This window comes from Dendrobium catenatum, unplaced genomic scaffold, assembly GCF_001605985.2.
Source record: "Dendrobium catenatum unplaced genomic scaffold, ASM160598v2 fragScaff_scaffold_1398, whole genome shotgun sequence".
Lineage (NCBI taxonomy): Eukaryota > Viridiplantae > Streptophyta > Magnoliopsida > Asparagales > Orchidaceae > Dendrobium > Dendrobium catenatum.
In genome coordinates this window covers 898167-918307 of record NW_021319860.1, presented here as the reverse complement: position 1 = coordinate 918307, position 20141 = coordinate 898167, and the positions used below count along the sequence as shown (strand labels likewise).

Genomic DNA, 20141 nt, shown 5'->3' with positions numbered 1-20141 from the left:
TATGAGTTTTGTTATTGAGTCTATAGCGAAATATTATTTTCTATGTCATGCTCGCCATTGAGGATGATAAAATTTCTCCAACAAAGCTTAGGTCATTTAATATTTGAGTTTTTTTAAAAAATGTTCAAACTTGTTTAATTATTAACTCGATAAAACTTAACTATTAATTGAACCAAATTCGAGCTATTTATTGAATGTATTGGTTTACTTGCATTTCTACTTTTACTTGGGGTTTATTTTTGTTAGTTTCCTCGTAGTTTTGCTTTTCCAACCACAATCATATTTGGCTATATTTTTTGAACTATTTTTCAAAAAATTATAACTAAATCATTTAGAGTGCGGTGGTTATAAAGAAGGTTATTGTCTGAATTTTTCAAAAAGGAAACAACCTATAATACCCATAGACGTTTCAAAAAAAAATAAAAAATCTGCTTCCCCAAATGAGTTCTACAAAATGGTTTGTACATATAACTGTAAACACCCGAAATGCACCCTTATCTAATTGTCTGCATCATATTTTTCTTTCTAGGTCAATCAACTCAAACGTCTGAGGTTCATTAAAAATTTGTACCATTATGCTGCTTTTATTTTTTTATTATGGCATCCCACCCTTTTTTTATTTTTTTCATAATTCAAGATCTTTACAGTATTGTCTACTTTCAGACAAATATAAGGATTAGCGCTGATGGAATTGGTTCAATCAGTGGAAGGCTGTTAGTGGGAACAGCTGAGTTGATATCACCTTCAGAACTAACTGACACCACCGGTGCTGGGGATGCTTTCATAGGAGCAATTCTCTATGGTTTGTGAAACTCTTAAAATTTTCCCTAGTTTATTTCAAGGATCTTTAAGTAATTGTTCTTTTGGTTTTCCTTTGAATTATTCATCAATTACCAGTTATTTAACGGCTTCAGGCTAAATGACATAAAACTTGATATTGATTTTTTAACTTTGGAATAGGTCAGATCATTTTGTGGTTTTTGTGGTCTTTGTTTTCATTTTGTTAAATTATCAAACCATGGCCAGATTCTTCTTCTAATCATAGTTTTGTAGAGACGGAAAGGAAAAGAAAGATGTAGAGAAATTTAATCTGGTTACCCGATAATAATGATCAGTCGGGGATCATTTATTTTTCAACCAAGCTTAATACTCGCTTTGATCACACTCCACTATCACGTTGGCTTTATATAACCTCATGTTCCATTTTTTTTCTCCTGCCAAAGGCTACATTAAGTGTTAAACCTCGTCGTCTCAAATCATTTTGAACAACTTATTCCTTATTATTTTAAGTATACCTCTTCTTCTTAATCTTTGTACGCTAATTTTATATACCATATTGGTGTATTTCTATCATTCATTTTATATGCCTAAACCACTTAAATCTATTTTCAATTATATTATCTTCAATAGTTGTCACTTCAAACACACCTCTTATATAATCATTCCTCGAGTTATCATTTGTTTTTTGATGCAACACAAGAGTGCTTAAACAACATAATGTTATGTTATTTTTAAAGTTTATTGTAACATGTATGCCATTTTGTTTTTCTTATGTCCTGTTTATGTAAGTCTTTAAATTAACATTGGAAAAAGTTTTTTTCTGTCTTTGTGTTGAAAGTTTCCTATAATTTTCATGTTTAGAGTTTTTTTTTTTTTAACCCCATCTGTCAATGCTAAATTTCAAGCCTAAGTCAAAGCCACCAAAATCAAACCTAGCCTAAATCAACTCTACTAAATTGGCTAATCATACTCAAATCCATCACCAAACTGGAGGCCTCTTTAAAAAGGACCTTTCACATCTTAAAATTAATTAATTCACACACCAAACTCTAAGCAAATACATCCCTCCTTCCTCCCACTGAAGTTTTCTAGTTATTCTTCAAGTCTGGTGTATGATACCATTGCCAAACCAAAAGTTCAACCAGGAACTCCACTGAAGGTTGTAAAAAATCCTCTTCTTCTTCTTTTAGTGATGATGTTTTTGCACAATTTCTTGCAAAGCATAAACGTGTCTTATATTTGTGCAATTCTTTTAAAACCACATACTCCTTTAGCTTCTCCCAAAGTTAAAGTGGAAGAAATTGATAAGGATCTTTACAATGAAGAGCCTCTTTCTGATTAAGAGGATTCAATCTCTTTCTAATTTGGAGATATTTGATGAACAGTTGAAACTCAAACTAAATAGGTTTCATAAGCAATTATATAAGTTTCGCATATCATTCCGGAGATGGAAAATGAAGTTGAAGAAGCATAAGAGAAAAGTTCAATAGTTTCTTCTTTATAAAATCTCTTAGAGTTTGTCCTTCAAGTTTGAACCTGTTGAGGAAATAATTGCACAGATTCTTGCTACTACATAAAGCTTTCGATTCATCCTCCCTCGAATTGGCTGAAACTCACACATATTATGAGCTATTAGCGCACGAATCCTTAAATTGTCATCATTAAAATGTAAAAAGATTTTAAATTATATTTGCTTTTTTAATCTGTAACAAGGTCTTATGTGTTGTTTTAAGTGTTTGGGGTTTTTTTTCTTCTGCCTTCCCAGCTTTATGTGCAGGCATGCCGGCAGAGAAAATGCTTCCTTTTGCCTCTCAAGTGGTATGAGTACTTCGTCACCGTCTTTCAGTCAGCTTTCTTTTCCTCCTATTTCTTCTCTCTTGCTTCATTTTATCAGTTCTCACTACTTATCAACATCTAGATTTCAGTTTCTCCATTGTTGGGCTGCTGTGTGTTTCAGGCTGCTGCTGGTTGCAGAGCTTTGGGTGCCAGAAGTGGTCTACCATGGCGCACAGATCGTCGCCTCGCTCCATTTTTGGCAAGTTCCAACCAAAACTCGAATTTTTTAGCTTGATTTTCTTTCATACGGTAATAGTTCAAGTGAAAAAGAAAATATGAACAGTTTAACATTTTTTAAGTTATGTTCTTGTTGTATTTTAATTTCAGATTTTATTGTCAAAATACACTTCAGTAATAAGGATTATAAACCCTAAACTAGAAAAACATAAATTTGTTGTTCTCTAACTAAAACAGATCAATGTTTGCTCACTTTAATGCTATAAATTTACTGTTTAATTCTGACAAATGTTATGTTAAATCAACCCATAACTTTTCAAAAGAATTGTGTTGTTTTCCAACCGTTCATAAGGTTATAAGCTAAGTTGTGGCAACCAAATAACAGTGACAAGCAGAACACCACAAGTGCAATTAATAGAGAATCAGTTCTTGATGATTCATTCATACACTATTATTTGTGTGGTTTAGGTTTTGTTTGGGATGATCTTTTTATTGTTTCTTAAATTAGTACTAAAACTTTTAATTTTTGTATTAGAAAGCTGCATTAAGAAACAACAAAAAAATTGTCGCAAACGAAACCTTAATGATTCAATCTTGAAGTAATCAAGCACCAAAACAAAGGCAAGCTGGGCCTGGCTATTGATAGGTACAAATTGATAGAGTTATCTCGTTAAATTTATTGTAAGTTTAATCAAGTTAAAGTTAATTAAAATTTTCTTTCTGATGTATCTTTACATGCCTACATTGATGCATAAATGCTTGTTCTTTTAATTCATTTAAATAAAAATGCGAATGTATCCTGTTTGCATACTTTTCATTCCTAATGACTGAGATCGCACAATATTAAAAGCAAATTATGAAAACCAAAGCAACCTAAAAGAAATATTGACGATGCGTATCATTTCAAATTTTTAGATTTTTGGCGTTCTTAAGGATTTCCTGTATCCTCCATTTCATGAGTCATTTTTTGACAATTAATTGGACTTAAAAGAGAAACATTTCATAGCCTCGCTGCATGCCAAATACAACCGAACACCTTAAAGTATGGGCAAGGTCAAATCTGATTGGCAAACAATCAGATGGCTTAAAACCACATCAACTACTACATAGACAAATGCAGGGTTACAGATTATTTAAATGTCCGTAGATAATAAGGTTTAAGAATTTTAGCACGTATCTTAGACTTTGTTTGGGATGATTATTTTGATATTTCTTAAAGCAGTTTTTTAGTATAAAAAAATTATTATTTTTAATTAAAAGCTACTTTAAGAAGTAATAAAAAAGCCTGTCCTAAAAGAAGCTTTAGGCAATCATTTTGGCATATATCTCAAAGACATCTTCAAGGCTTTAATCAATTAAAACTTAGGGTTCAACAGAGGGGAGTCGCTTCATATTATTGGACTACCTAACTATAACCATAGTATCATACCTATTAACGGTGAATGACGCACCATGGCGCAAAAGTCCCTTTGAAGCAATGGCGCATAGCGCACGGTGTGGCACATGCCATTTTGAACATGGTGTAAATTATATAATAATTATAAAATAATACGCATGAATATGAAATATCATTAAAAATGAAAGACAAACTATCTAAGAGATTAGAATTTACATCTAAAGTCCTCACCCCTTCTCTCTTATACAGTCCAATGTCTTCCAATCAAAACATGCACTCATGAAGAAGTAGACTAACACATATTATTAAAGATGATGAATACAACAATATGCCGGGCTGCCAGGGGTCCAAAGGGGTGCTGCCCCCTAACAGGGTTTGACTGGAACAAATTCTATTTGTAAGAATAATTTTGAAGTTTTGCTTATTTTTAAAGTTTGTTATTCGTTTGTATGGAAAGATATCTAACGGTACTAAGCATATACATAGCGGTATAGCATGTACTGAGCAGCATCGAGCATGTACATAACAGAACCAAATGCTTTTTTTTTAAAAAAAAAAAATTAAAAGGTGGATGCCTCTAAACCATGATTGCTAGTGAAACACTTCAGGTAGCAATTAATATGAATCATACATGTTAACTTGTAAATTCTTATAAAAATATTCATCACAAGTATAGTGAAATTTAAAAATAATTTGACACACTATTTTACGCCGTGGCTCAAATAGCACGCGCTATTTTAAACACGGGCGCCTTGACATGAACATGGCGCTGTAGGTGCGCCGCGCCATGTGAAATGGCGCGCACTATTTTGCGCCATAAAGAGGGATATTTTCTCTACATGAACTGAATAGTTTCTAGAGAGTACAGATAGACCAAAAGAAAATAATTGAAAATCAGTACAGGAAAAAAAAAACACAAATGGTGACAAATGAGCAGAAATCTCATATAACCAAATAAAGCTTTTTTTCCTTGGTTTCAACAACATAGGCAGCAGTCAAGTGCCCTTGTTATGATCATCATTTCATTTTTTTTTTTTAATTTTTCTAACTAGAAGCATGGGGCAAAAAGCTGAACAAATTTAACAAGCCCACAAAGATGGAAGAAAAAAAAAAAGATAACTGACATAATACATCAAAATAATGTACATATGGACCGGTGGAAAATGCTGGAAAATCAAAATGGAGAGGATTGATGTACCCAGCACAGATGCTAACATCGTTCGAAAAGCTCCCATATCGCATGTTCTTTATGCAACTTGGGGCAACCAGCCACGACAAATTTAGCTAAAACAATAGGAATTTACTGGAACTCTTCTCAGGTCAGCATTGCAACTATTTTAACTGTAACCTGGTGTTGGATACAACAAAGAACGAAATAATTAGAAATTACAACAATATGCAGGAATAAATCTGTTCTATTTGGGTCCATTTGATTTCTTGTAAATAAAGATCATGGTAATAAACATAAAATTTGCTATTTCAGTTATCTGGTTGGAAGCCAGTAGAAATCAATATAAATTTTGAAGAACACAAATTACTCAAATGTATGAATTTTATTTTTCACAAATAAAATGAGTGGAAAACAAGGCAACACCTTCAACAAAACATGTTGAAATTAACTTTAACTGAAAACAGAATTTAAATTTATGGTTTGATTTTAAATTTATGACATTTCAAAAAACAAGTCTCGTAATAATTTGTAGATTTGTATTGGCATCCAAGTGCGATATGGCAAGTTTAATTTCAATTTTATTTTGGTTTAGGAGGAGAAATGTGTTTCTTGTGCATCAAAATAAAATAGGGGCATAATAATAATAAACAAATCCCATTTCTCATAGGCCACATCATCACAACTACATTAAAACAAAGAAACTAAAATTGAGAAGTATAAAATAAAATAATTACCAAATAATGAAAGTAAAAATAAACTCCTCCAATCATTTATGAGCTCAACATGAAAATTCAATATAGGCAAGACAAATCAACCTGGAATGTTGGCATATGCTAAGAAAAATAAAGGCAAGCAAGAAATCTAGAAGAGATAAGATGTAAAAAGAATCCTTACACCGGTAGAACTTGCAAATGGTCAGCATTGGTCAGCAATCTAAGGCGTACTTCTGCACCTACAAAAATCAGTACATGATTTTACACAAAAAACACTCTGAGAAAAGAATGAGCAATCATCATCATTAAGCAAAAACCTAGTCTAACACCTCGGGAAATTTTCTGCAAAGAATATATGCCTAACAAAAAAAGATTACCTCAAGCATGTTTTCATCAATCAGAAGCTTTGAACCCGTGCCATTTATCTCTCGTGCACCATCATAATGAAGAATTCTAAGCTTTCCTTCCTGCATTTTTCATCATAAGAATCAGTGTGATTTAAACAAAGAAGCACTCCAAAAAACAAAAATGTTGCCTCTATCATGGTATACCTTAGTTCCATAAACAAGGCCTCCTCCAGGAAGAGGATGAAAACATGCAACATTAACCTCATCTTCAGCACTGGGTAGAACTCTAACTAGTTCCATATCTGAAACTCTATAAACCTGAAAACAGCACACACAACAAATTACGAAGCTTGACCATGTCAAGTGAAAACAATCTGAGGCTAACTTTCTACAGGACATAATCAATTCAAGGAAAAAATCAACCAATAAGATGCAATTTAGGAAGGAACATTTTAATTACAGAATATCCAATTAAAGCAATGAGATCAAATACTAATAGCAGCATACAGCCCACTCCTAGAGTTTCTCCTCTCTAGAACTCACAAAGAGATCAAACAAAAAAAGCTGAAATTTTTCATTCATAATCATTATTAACCCAAAATACAATAGAACTAGCCGATAAATAGGCCTCATGAAAAGAAAAGAAAAGAAAAAATGACTAAAATGCCCTTCGGGCTATAACACAACATGACCACCCCTAGGGGTAAAATGAGAAAATTAGAAATATAAAATAAACTAACACATCAAAAAAAAAAAACTCCAGATGGTAGGCACTGATCTTTGATGTCCTCATCAAGAAGACTTCCATTATCGAAATGAATTATTCACCAATATAGATGAATGGCATCAAAAGCAATAAGAAAAATCAATCCAAGAACTTTGATATTAAAATAAATCAACATAAGAAAAAAGCCCAATAACTGCTCTTGCACCTTGAAATAGCTGCATAGTAAACTGTACTGTAGGATATTGATACCTCTAAGATCGTGTAGATGGGGATTGCAGTCTCTCCATCAATGACAATGCTTCTAAGAAGCGAACTGTGGCGGCGTCCATATGCTAGTAGTATGTGCTCTGATGTAGGAGAGAACTGGAGAGGAAAAAATCAAGGAAGATGACCGTGAGATAGACTTATAGCATGACAAAAGCAAAACTATTTATCCAATATCTAGGAATGTAAATAACAGTTGGGTTCATAGATGATGCTTTTACCGATTGATTTCATGGGTAAATATAGGTTATCAATAGTTGAAATTGATTCCAATAACATAGTCAAAAAGGAAATTTCAAACTTCTGAAGAAATAAACATGAAATCCTAAAATAATAAAAGCAGTTCTACTTGAAAATTCAAATTTTAACAATAAATCAAAATAAATGTTCAAATAGCTGGACATTAACACGTATTTTACTTGACGGAGCCAATTTTCAAGCTAGAGAAATGAGGATATTTATGCACCGTAAAAAAAGCTGGCTTGAGTAATGAAGAAAAACTTTCATTATTTCAATCTTCAGGGATCTTGTCAGAATAAAATCAAAGAGCATGACAAAACTGTATGAAGGGCTCCTACCTGAATAGATGTTAAACAATGAGCAGCTCTTATTGCTCTTGAGGCCAACACTGAACCAAATCTGTCGTCCAAATTGGATTAATCAAAATAAAGTTAATACTATTTTATAATTAATAACAGCCAATGCAAGTAAATCAAGAAGGAAAGTTTTGAAGGCTTACGTTGCCTCTTCAAGTGAGTAGACACGAAGCTCATACATGACCTGGTGTGCAGAAATTGGATGACGTGTGGGAGAAGTTGTAACATCCATAGCATCAAGGCTCGCCTGTGATGGAATTCCTGAATCACCTTCCAAGTCAGGTAGCATGCATGCAACACAAGCTACCAAGAACCTCCCGCAAGGAGAAAAATGGGCGCCCATTTCACTGCAATCATTGAACACATTCAAGCACACAACTACACGAGTATATGCTGAAAGTTCTACATATGATCATTGAACCCTACTTTTCTAAGGATTGAACTTAATGACATGACTGCTGCTATCATCCATACAGCCACATTGACCGAGCTAGCATTTATTAAAATTAATTTAAAAAAAAATCCAATCCACAAAGACCATCCTAAATGAATGAAATCGATCCCAATCCTTCAATGATCACCTTTTGCTGAAATAAGCAAATGCTAGCAAACTTGCTAATTGATTAAAAATAACAAATGATTATAATCAGCACAAAATTGAAATGACAACAGATTGCATGGCACATTGGGAAGTTTCACTATCTAATGGTGTTATCAAGCAAGAAAAGCATGTATTGAATGGAAAGGGCACCTGCAAAGGACAGCATGTGGAATAGTTAAGCGGCATGTATCTGGATCTAGGGAAGCGCACGGATCTTGAATATCATGTGGCCATATTCTAAGTTTCACAGTACAAGGTAACTCTGCAGCTGTTGCAGTAGCCAATGAAGAAGCATTTTCAGTTTCAATGGCCGCTGGACCAGAATGAGGCTGAGGTTCGTCACTCTGGGCATTTAGAAAGGTCGAACCATCAGCAGCACCAGTGCGGCGATTCCGACTACGGGTGCCAGTCCGCCCAGTTCCCCGGGAATTGTTTGCTGTTGTCACTGTTGCTGAAGGAGCTATTATAGCTTCCATGCTGCGATTATACTGCAGATCAGCCAATAAGTTGGGGCCAGCTCCAAAGGCGGTTGAAAGATTACCATGAAATGTACTGTTCGCTGGGAGCAATGAGTGCAAGCCTGCATGAGATTGGCCCATAAGCCAACCCTGCAAGAAAGGAAGCTCCCAACTAACTGAATCAGTGACAGGAATAAACTGCTGAACTTGCCCTGCTTCCATGCTCCTTAGAAGCATTTGAATTTCAGCATTTCCAGAAGAGCTTGGGGAGTTTATGGCAAGATTGCTGTCTGTGCCAGCTCTACTTTGCCTGATAGGTATCCTAAGAGCCACTGGTAAAGCATTGGACCCGTCTGTTCTCTCAGCATTGCTAGTATATCTATGTTGAAACCAACTACTGGACTGCCCATGGGTTGAATCTGTACTCCCTACAAGTGAACCATAATTTGAATTTTCAACTCTAGGTGCCGAAGTATGAAAATCGGTATCCATAAAATTAGAGCCATGAGTTTCTGCAGGAGACATTTCCATAAGAGTCACTGAATTGTCCAGCTGGCTCCCCCAATTCAGTGACCCTTGCAGATTAGATACGGGGCCATCTTGTTGCCTTTGCTGATCATTTGCAGAAACACCAGCCCCCCTGCCAACAAACTGTAACGATGTTGTAACATCATCCTTCAGAAATGTTGGCAAAAACAAGTATGGGGAAGGCATTACTGGCACTTTAGCCTCCACAAGAGACTGTAAACTGGAATTTATATTGGCAAAAAGAACAGCAGGAGGTGGATATTGCAAATAACCAGATGTAGTTGCAAAAGTCAACGTTGAATCTGGAGAATCAAGATCATTAACCTACAAAGATGAAAAATGAGGTCTTTTAGCATGAAAAATTAGTGGATAACAATGCAGAGAAAACACTCAAAAGGCAGATCCACCTCGGCAGTCAATAGAAATGGGGCACCATGTGGATGAAAATGCACAGCCCTTAATGAGCGTCGAGTCTTCAGAACAATTGTTGGGGAAGATGTTTCCCCTCTCCTATTATATGTCCATATGTACAACTACAATAAGAAGAGTCAGAATGCCATTAGGAAACTACATTCATCTTTTTCTTCTGTTTTCTTTGTTCATTGGAACTAAGAGGATCTCACCTTGTGACCTGAAGCCACAGCAAGAAGTTCTCCCTGGGCATGGAAAGCAATAGATGCTATAGGACGATCTGAAACATGACGCACACAGGTAACCATATAAGCACAAACACTATAGCATAACGTAAATAGCATATCAACATAATTAAAAAGAGCTTGATCTGAGATCTTACAAAAATTACGTGACCCTATGCAATCAGCAGTATGTGCATCCCATATACGAACTTCATGGTCCAAACTACCACTGGCAAGAATTTCAGGGTATAGAGGGTGGAACCTAACCTGTGCATGCCCCATTAAATAATAGTAAAAGAACATAATATTTATCACAAAAAAATGGAAATAATAGTGTAAAATAGTATCAGTAAAAGAAAAAGCATGGTCAAAATAAAAATAATTAAAATCGAATGAAAGAAAAACCTATGCCTAGCAAATGGGCTCTTAATGAATATATCAGAGTTAGAAACAGTAGCGTAGTGATAGTGCTTAAGGTAAATTTAGAATTCAAAAGGCTATTTACCAAATACCAGTAACACTCATCACACATGGCTATCAAATTGATCATGCCCAATTAATAGGGATGGAACCAACCTCTCTTTTGAGCATGAACAAAATAAGATTATGAAATGCATAATTTTATGTATGAAATAATTTTTCTTAGAATTTGGATAACTGCATTTATTGAATGTGGGAAAAATAATTAAAATATTTATGCTTCTAAAAAAAAGATTCCAAGGTGGGCAATTGCCCACCCTGAGCTTTTTCTGGCTCCACCACTACACATGCAGGGAAAAGATTGAGTAACCGAGTTGTGCTTGCATCATTATGTGAAGGAACAAGGGATTAGCTGGTTTGTAGCCTATGTTGCACTAATACACCCATTTATAAAGGCTTGATGTATCTGATACACCGATACACGGATATGCCTCTGATACGGCACGGATACGTGTCTATCCAATTAAAATACTATTTAATTTTAAAAGGACCGTATCCAATTAAAATACTATTTAATTTTAAAAGGACACGCTTTAATTTTAAAAGGACATGCATATCTGATTCGTATTTACTTCCGTGGTTGCGAGGGAGGTTTTCTCATTTCCAAGATGGATTTGAGTCTCTTAATGATATGGAAATATTAGAAATTGCTAATCTTTCACTTGATGAGCCTGAATTAGAAGCTATGATATTTATTGAAGATGATATAGAAGTTCAAAGACAAACCAAAGCTAATCATATCATTCCTTCTATTAAATAGTTGAAACTTCATGTGCCAGACAATTTATGTTTATGCTTTGGTTGTTGTACTAGACATTTAATGCTTACTTTTATTTTGATATTATAAGCTACAAGGCTACAAATGATGTTACTTTTTTTTTGTAATTTCAAATATTATGCTTGGATTGCTTTCTTAATTTTTTATGTATGATTTATTAATTATAATATCATGTTTGCGCCGTACCAGTATCATGTATTTTTAAGAATTGACGTGTCTCGTATCCGTATCGTGTCGTATCCGTGTCGCCGTATCTGTATCGGTGCAACATAGTTTGTAGCACATTGAACGTCATGTTCTTATTCATTTTATTTTATACTAAACAACATAACTTCTTTATTTTATTTTACATGGATAACTACGATATTCAACAAAAAACATGAAGCACCAGTAATGCTTTAAACTAACTCCTAAACTAGATGATGCGATGTAAACCAACATTATATCACTGTGGAGATGGATGTCAGATGATCAATAAAGTACTTTTAATAATCTAATCTGACTAGCAGGAGTGTGTAAAGTTTCATCTTACCAACTCCAACAATTTCCCTTAATAGCCTTAGTTGACTACGTTTTTATGCAAAAAAGTCTCACATTTTGCAAAAAGCAAAGTTGTCATAGAACACAGTACTGATAGCATTGACCAATAATTGTTAACATCACACCTAGGTATAACTATCATAACTATCACGCCAAGAAACTTAAACTTATCACACCTAAGTATAACTTTATCTCCTAGTAAGATTGACCAATAATTGTTCACATAAAAATGCATATCATAAACTCAGCCTTAATTCTACTAATCCCAAGTCTAATATTTTTTAAACATTTTTTTTCATTATATACATTTCTATAACCAATAATTGTCATATGAAAAGCATTCATCAAGGAACCCACATTAAATGCTATTTCTAAGCATCTCCATAACAATACAAAAAATGTAGACTACATAATGAAATATTGATATAATCCTACTGTAATTGAAAAATCTTTGGTCGCTATACTACTTCTATTTCTAGCCAATGCTTTATCATGTGTATCGTTAACTTCAATCAACAAAATGTTGATTACACACTTTTTTCTTAATGTGCACCGAAGTACTCTATGGTACTTGATCATAAGCCTTTTGAAGGTCAATACAAAATTATATGAAATTGATCTCTTCTCTTTTTTCATTGCATCTTAAGATATATAATTTCTAAAGTACATAATACTCAGGGAAAAAAGTGATATTACGCCAAAATAAGAAAATTAAATTGCAAAAAAAAATTAGTGGTCCCATATTTAAATTAATATAACTGCACAACCTTATTAGAGATTCCCTTAGTTATTTCAGGTAAAATCACTTATTCATTGAACTTACATGCGCAGTAACATGGCATCTTCTGCATAGATTATATTATAAACACAAGTAAATTGAAACAAATGGCACATTGCCAACTCCTTCGGCAACCAGGCTGTCTGACATGCTATAGTTTTGTTAGGGGAGTGTATCAGTACTCAGTCAGTGTATTATATCATCAATCCTTGCATTGTATTAGCATTCCAGAAAGATGAAGTATAACAAAATATATATCATTCTTTGAACAGAAGAAAATGAAGAACAAAACAAAATATGCATAGATAAATATTGATGCTGCATACCACCCATGGTGTTCGACGATGACCACTCAAGACCTTTAAGCAGCTTCCAGTGTGGCAATCAATTATCTTAACCGTATGATCACCGCTATATGCATATTTCAAAATAAAGTTAATAAAAAGGAACACAAATATGCCATGAGATGGAAATCAAGAGATTGACTGCGTGCAAGAATTTACTGTGTTGAAGCGAGTGTTTTCCCATCAGAACTAAATGCTGCTGCTATTGTAGATCTTGGGGGAGGAAGAAGAGGACAGTACTTAGCTAACAAATGACACAACGACTCTGATTCAACCCTGATTACAAATGCTCCGTTAATCAAGCTTGTTATTGCCAAAAAAACCCTCAATTAAAGAGAAAAAGCATAAGAGGTGTAGGAACAATTAATAAGCTGGAATGGTTGCCAGGTGATTTTAATTCATGTAGCTAGAGTAAGAAAGTTATAAACAGCCAATCCCATTTTAAACTATCAATTAGTATGATATTCATGCATCATGCATTCTTTTGCCTTTACCAAGAAAGAAGGGCGTGTTTTGCATCGGTCACATCGCACTTTGGCCCAGAGCAATCAACCCTCCATTTTGAAGTTTCGCCCCATATTTTTTTTGAGGAACATTTTGCCCTCGGTGAGATTTCCCTCCTTGCTAGCAACTGACAAACATTTCTAAAAAAAACAAAGTGAAAAGAGAAATGAAGCAACTTCTATATCAAGAATCAGAAAGCGTTTAAAATTAATAGTAAAATCATTCAAAATTAAACGAAGTGCAGAAAGGCTAGTAATATATCAACTAATGAACAAGAGTAATAGACAATTCATACCCAAAAAAGATCATATTCACCTGTTTCTTAGAGGGGAATGAGAAGATGACTGTGACAAGGAGTGAACACTAGAAAATGTAGAATTTAAATATTTTGCATCATCAATCAAGCGTTGAGTCATTTCTATCTTTTAGCATGACGCCCCTGAAAATAGCAATTTTTATCAGAATCAATGACGCAATACATGTTAAATTTTAGCAAGAAACAAGAGAGCGGGAATATTTAAGAAAAAAAAAAGTATAAAAGAGAGAGGAAAGCTTACAACTCATTCACTCACAACTATTAAAGCTTCTGAGGTTTGTAACTGTAGCGGCAGCCATTTAAAGCCTCTTCAAATAAAGAATTAAACTTGTTAGAACAATTCATCAATTATCTGAATCACATATCTTCAGAGTTTTATTTATATCTGTGAAAAGTTCTACTCAAAATCTCAGTACAGGGAACTATAAAGGATATAGAAACCCACGAAGGGGAAAAAATTTAACATCATTTTAAGATGAAAGTTATATGCAGAGAAAAGTTAATATGAAGTTTTGGTCCAATGGTTTTTCTATGGAAGTGATAAAAAAAGCAAAATATCAAGCATTTCAAAAAGCATCATATAACAGCAAATGAGCAAAATATACCTTTTCACCCCTATAAAACCAACACAGTGAAGGGACATATTGGGGTTTGGGGGGAAAAATACCATCTAGAATAACTCAAACACAATAAATCCAACTGTAAATTTAGAGTAAACTTAGAATACGTATGATGGCATTTAAGCTGGTCAGATTCATATCGTCATACCTGATGTGAATCTAATGCAGATATTTTTTCCAAAGTTGACCTAGTATAACCTTCTGAGGAGCATATAGAAATCCAATCTTATGACCCGTCAAATAATAACTAATAGCACATAAATTTTAAAACCTAATACATCAAAAAAAACCTCACAGTTCCAAGCATCTAACCTAAAGGAAAGGTGTACCTAGAGCAATTTATTTCATGAATTACACAAAAGAGAAATACTCAAATTTACTAACTGTATATCAAATGGGCCAAAGTACAAGGGTACTCCAGTAACTCATAGCTCCATGCATACAAAACTAACTATTTTCAAATACAGAAAACCATAGAAGGCAACAGCAACACAAAGAGGTTACATTCAAAATTCAAAGTGTAAGGGAGCCAATTTCACATAGGATGGACGAAACAAGGAAACAACGAGGAGAAAGTAAGACTGCCCTAAGAAATTAAGAATAGAAAACTCCAAGCAGTCATGGCCGGCAGCATTTTTATTTAGAGACCTTCCCAAAACAGAGAAGGATTGACATGAAACTAACAAATTAAAATCTACACGACAGAAAAATATAAGTATGTTGATGAGAGTAAATCAATATCGAGAAAGAAATTAATAACGATGACTAATCATCCAGGATAACTGGTCAGGTAGAATCTGCCGCCAGAAGACCAAATACAAAGCCAGGGAAAAATAAATTTGAAACAAGGCAAGGCTCAGTTCAGCAGAAGACTTCACAAGCAAAAGCCATCCTTACGTACCAGGATCTTGGCAAAAAGATATACACAAATAAACCAAAAGTATGCAGCTACACTCATTTGCATTGATGCCACAGAAAAAAGGTGCTCAATGTGGTTCTCCCTTGGATCAACAATCTCAAGAGTCCAAAGAACTCAACCATCACTGACATAAACATGCAAAAAATGGTTGCAACAAAGAAACAGGGACTGAAATATCCAATCAGCAAGCAACACCTCGTCTAACTCATGAATCATCATAGAAAGGCCGATCTACTAGTATTGCCAATCAACTAACATAGGAACAAAGGCCCCAGACCCAATACGGTAGGAAATAAACATGATGCACAAGCATACCAAGACGATACCAATTTTAAGTGCAAATTAAAGGCAATAGAAATAAAATTACCTCAAAATCCAGCTGTTCGCGTCAGATCGGAGCAATTCGGCGACGAGTTGAGCTCCTTCGGACAAAAATGTTGCGGAATCAGATCTCAATTAATTCTTAGTGGTTGTTTGGTATCGGATTTACAGCGGGATTTACGCTAAATCCAGCCAAACGGTTTTTGTGCGCGCTTTAAATCCCGGCGATGGATAAATCCCGGATTTAAGGATTTACGGCATAAATCCAGGATTTACTAAATCCTCGGTTCGGCAGATTTACGGAATTTGACCAAAGAAGCGCGCGAAAGGGAGAAAGTTACCTTCACAGCCAGCGAGCTCCCGTTGTTGCTTCCGATCTTCTTCTACTACTAGAAGGAAAGACTTTCTTGCGTAACGGAGGCGGCGTTTCAGCGGATTTGAATGGAGATCGCTGTAGAGTGGAGAGTTGGGAGCGCAGAGCAGAGGACTCAAAATTTAGTGAAAACCTAATATCGTAACTGCCCTAATTCGGCAATCCCTGGATCCAGATTGAGCCGATCGGGCAAGTCGTTTTGCACTTTGGACCGGAGCCAGTCGAACCGGGTTACGAAGGGCGCCGATAGGCTTGGGAGTGGAGACCACACGTGCGCCGAGTTAAGGTTAGACCAGGGGCTAGCCGATCGCGTACATGCAACTAAACAAGACGCATTCTTTTCGGCTAATAAAAAGCGGTCCATTGAAATTCCACCGTTCAGGCTACACTACAGCGAGCTGCTGCAACAGGCCACTTTTACTATAACGTAGCTTTGTTAGTGGGCGTGCTCAATTGGGAACCCCTCATTCCGAGTTCGATTCTCTCGAGCGGCAGTCGCTCCTTCAGTGGGGTCCCCAAAGCCTCGACTACGGGTACAATGGTGTGGGAGACCCGGTAGGTCGGCCGCTCTCCATGTTTCTTTGAGCCTTGAGGATAGATTGGATATCACTCCTCGACGGCGAGTTCGCACTCTACAGACGTCGTGAATGTTCTCTCTCTCCCTCCTCTTCCTCTCTATTTGCCTAGCAGTCATGATTTTTCCATTGATATAAATACATATATATTATTTATTATTTATTAATTTTGGTAGAAACTTTTGTTATATGTATAGAATGATATAATCATCAGTCGTGGTAGAAAATTTTGATTTAATGTTGTTTTTTCCTTTCTTTTTTTTTTTCTGTTTGCGAAGTTCTGATTTCTTTATTAATCTATATAATTATATGTGGTGAAGCTGCTTTATATATAATCTAAGTGGTGAGCAGTAAAATTATTTGTTCCAGTTTAAACATTTATCAGGCTTTCATGCACTTCGAGTACAATTGAATAAATTTCAATTTATTCGATAGAAATTTACGGATTTTAAGCATTCTACATTATTCTTTAGGGAATTTTAGGAGTAATTATTATAATACATTACCTAGTACTAAATCATCCATCAAAGACTATTAATTTGTAGCAGGTGAGATAATTTTCCTTATGTAATTAATAAATTTTTATTAATTGTCTGGTTTAATGATTACAAAGTATGGTTAGGTTGAGGGTATTTTAAAGATATATAACTTGTACCCCACACAAAAAAAAATCTTAGCTTCGCCACTAATTGTTCTAACCTTTTAATTTAAGCAGAATATTTCTTTTAATCCAGTATTGAAGAGCTATCAGACTACACTCATAATGTAAATTTTAAGCGTGTATTTGACGTAATGGAATCACGTATCTAGTAAGCTATAGAGTTAAGAACAATAAATTTAAAATTTGTAGGCACCCAATAAAGGAGAGATTTCGCAATGAATAAGATATTTCAAATTAGTCACATGTCAACAAATTTAATGAAAAATATATGAGATGTAGAACTAGATATGTAGGTGGCATTGAATTGGAAATTCATTATACTTTAACAGAGCTTAACAAATTATTAATTCATCATGAACTTAAGCAATGACTTCGTCAAGCAAGAGGGTAATCAAGTTTAAGCAATCAATCACAAGTAATAGGAGGACCAATAGATAATCAAATAAATTAATATCATGCTCGCGTGATGTTTCAGAAATAATCCCCAAATTAACAAATAGATTAGTCACTACAAAGACCCACTGACACGACACTCTTGGTATGGGTTACGCGGATAAGTTTTCACAATAAAATGGTGCCATGATTGAGGATGGGTCAAAAGGTGCAAGGGGGGGGGAGAGAGAGAGAGAGAGAGAGAGAGAGAGAGATTACCCGCAAAGACGAATATAATATGCCACGGTGAAGTCATTTGGTTGTCTTGGTGGGAAGGACAGCATTATGAATCCCTTTCACACACTTGGACAACATTCTGTCATCCCTAGAAATTTAGACACCAGCTGTGTGGCTGCCGAAATCAGGAGCAACTAGTACTGGACTTGAAAATTAGTTGAATATGTGTATCACCAGCATGTAGCAGACCTTGGATGGCTTGGGAGAGAAATAACAAGCAATTGACAGTAGAAAAATAGTAGCAATCATTATTAGATGGCCTCCGAAACAACGGGAAGGCAAATAGCATAGACATGGGTCCAAGATTTATGTCTAGAAGATTTGTATAATTATGGTAAGGTTCAATGAGAGGAGGGGGTCGGCTCAAGCAATTAATTGGGGCTGATTGGGGCTTTAATTGGGTTGTCAATTTCAACATATTGATAAGGAATAAAATTTAATTCATATTTTCAATAAATAATCAGATTTGCAGATGGGGATATCCTTCCAAACATAGCCCAATGATTTAGGAAAGGAATTCAAAGTTTTTTAGAGAATTCAAATTTGAATTAAGGTTTCAAAAATTAAGCTAGGCTAATTTAGGAAGGTGAATTAATGGGGATTTGTCATTTAACTTTCAGATTTATTGATGGGGATACTTTTCCAAAAATAATCTAACAATTTAGGAAAGAGATTGAAGGCACAAGGAGAATTCAAATTTTTAATTCAGATTTTCAAAAATTAAGCTAGGCTAATTTATGAAGGAGAGTTAATAAGGAGTCTTCATTTAAATTTTAGATTTATTGATTGGGATACCTTTCCAAAAATAATCCAATAATTTTGGAAAGTGATTGAAGGCTCAATGATAATTCAAATTTTGAATTCAAATTTCTCAAATTAGTGCTAGGTTAATTTAGAAAATGTTAGAGGATCAATTTGGAGAAAGAAAATTGAGGAGAAGTTTCGGCCATGAGCAAAGGTGGGGGGAAGGCGACGGTTAGGAGGAAGATAGGAAGGGTTTATGGTGGATTGGCCAAGGAGATTTATGGGCGATGATTTCAGCTAAGCTTGGATGTGAGGATGCCGAGCTTGATAGGGAATGGAGGTGTCGATAAATAGTGAGCCCGAACGCTTCCTACAGCTGGCGGGTCTTGATTTTCCCTCACCTAGGGACTTCACATGCGCACTCACAAAAACTCTCAAACGCACCAAAACATAAAGTGAAGAAATTTTCATTCATCATAATCACCATCCTTCACAAGGGGGAGGTGAGACCTATAAATAGACAAAATACAATAAAACATCAAATGACAAAAGTGTTTCCTGGGATCACATAAACCTACTCCCTCAAGTGAGGGTAAAAACAAAAAATTACATATAATAAATCAAATACAAATAAATGCTCAGAAATAGAATAATCCGATTGTATCCGTAGATCTATGGCCCTTCCTCTTATGAACATTTCACACTCGGATGTCCTTACAATATGTGTATTGATGAGCTAATTTAGTTTATTAAGATCTTTAAAATTGTCGTTAAAATCATGAGATTAAATTTATACTTTTGTATATTCATATTTTTGGTGCTCATGTAGTCATGTTAATCAATTTTGCACGGAAGCGCAAACACACACTATTTACAAAGTTGTTAGAAATCAATTAGCTTGATAATCGCCGCAAAGAGTTAGCATTAACTAATCCATCAACATTCGGATATTGAATTCACCGCAAGGGCCTTGTCACATTACCTACTTATCAAGAATATATGCCTATATATATATATATATATATATATATATATAATGTGTGTGTTAGCTATCTAGAATATTCTTCAATCAATTAGAGTTTCTCATCAAAATAACTCATCCAGGAGAAAAATTATTAGGTCCGGACACTGGTCAATAAAATATCGACACGTGAAGTAGACACGTGGATATTTAATGTGTCCGCGAAACTTTAAGCTAAACACACCAAAAGCGCAACTAAAGCGCAGTAAAGTGCAACTAAAGTGCATGAAAACGTAGGTAAAGTACAATTAAAGTGCAAAAAAAAAAAA

The 20141-nt window shown here is 34.9% G+C and overlaps 2 protein-coding genes across 6 annotated transcripts in view; one reads left to right on the top strand and one right to left on the bottom strand.

Annotated features, from left to right (window-relative positions):
- LOC110097351 (ketohexokinase) overlaps positions 1 to 2991 on the top strand; it is a 48762-nt gene extending 45771 nt beyond the window's left edge. For both annotated transcript variants that reach the window (XM_020823673.2, XM_020823675.2), the window contains exons 11-13: positions 664 to 802; positions 2546 to 2598; positions 2738 to 2991. In XM_020823673.2, the coding sequence (XP_020679332.1) occupies positions 664 to 802; positions 2546 to 2598; positions 2738 to 2851 (306 nt within the window). In that variant the 3' untranslated portion in view covers positions 2852 to 2991. The remainder of the gene's footprint in view (positions 1 to 663; positions 803 to 2545; positions 2599 to 2737) is intronic.
- A 2118-nt stretch (positions 2992 to 5109) lies between these two features.
- LOC110097352 lies at positions 5110 to 16368 on the bottom strand. Of its 4 annotated transcripts, XM_020823679.2 has the most exons (19): positions 16171 to 16367; positions 15876 to 15930; positions 14211 to 14277; positions 13969 to 14092; positions 13644 to 13793; positions 13309 to 13425; positions 13132 to 13216; positions 10388 to 10496; positions 10218 to 10285; positions 10002 to 10127; positions 9784 to 9918; positions 8759 to 9717; positions 8151 to 8354; positions 7990 to 8050; positions 7397 to 7510; positions 6625 to 6738; positions 6451 to 6540; positions 6255 to 6312; positions 5110 to 5537 (listed from the first exon to the last, which is right to left on the bottom strand). In XM_020823679.2, the coding sequence occupies exons 4-18, from the start codon at positions 14067 to 14069 to the stop codon at positions 6286 to 6288; spliced, it is 2460 nt and encodes an 819-aa protein (XP_020679338.1). In that variant the 5' UTR covers positions 14070 to 14092; positions 14211 to 14277; positions 15876 to 15930; positions 16171 to 16367; the 3' UTR covers positions 5110 to 5537; positions 6255 to 6285. The 4 variants fall into 4 exon arrangements, with proteins under 4 accessions (XP_020679338.1, XP_020679337.1, XP_020679335.1 ...); XM_020823678.2 differs by having other exon boundaries at positions 6255 to 6306; positions 8759 to 9918; positions 16171 to 16368; XM_020823676.2 differs by having other exon boundaries at positions 8759 to 9918.
- Between the last annotated feature and the right edge of the window lie 3773 nt (positions 16369 to 20141).

Bases quoted from the DNA above. Each gene is read 5' to 3' on its own strand.
- LOC110097352 (XM_020823676.2), bottom strand. From the start codon at position 14,069: ATGACTCAACGCTTGATTGATGATGCAAAATATTTAAATTCTACATTT. The intron at 13,794-13,968 runs GTGAATATGATC...TGTTTTTTTTAG, and splicing joins CATTCCCCTCTAAGAAACAG to AAATGTTTGTCAGTTGCTAG. The intron at 7,511-7,989 runs GTAGGAGCCCTT...TTTCCTCTCCAG, and splicing joins ATTGTTTAACATCTATTCAG to TTCTCTCCTACATCAGAGCA.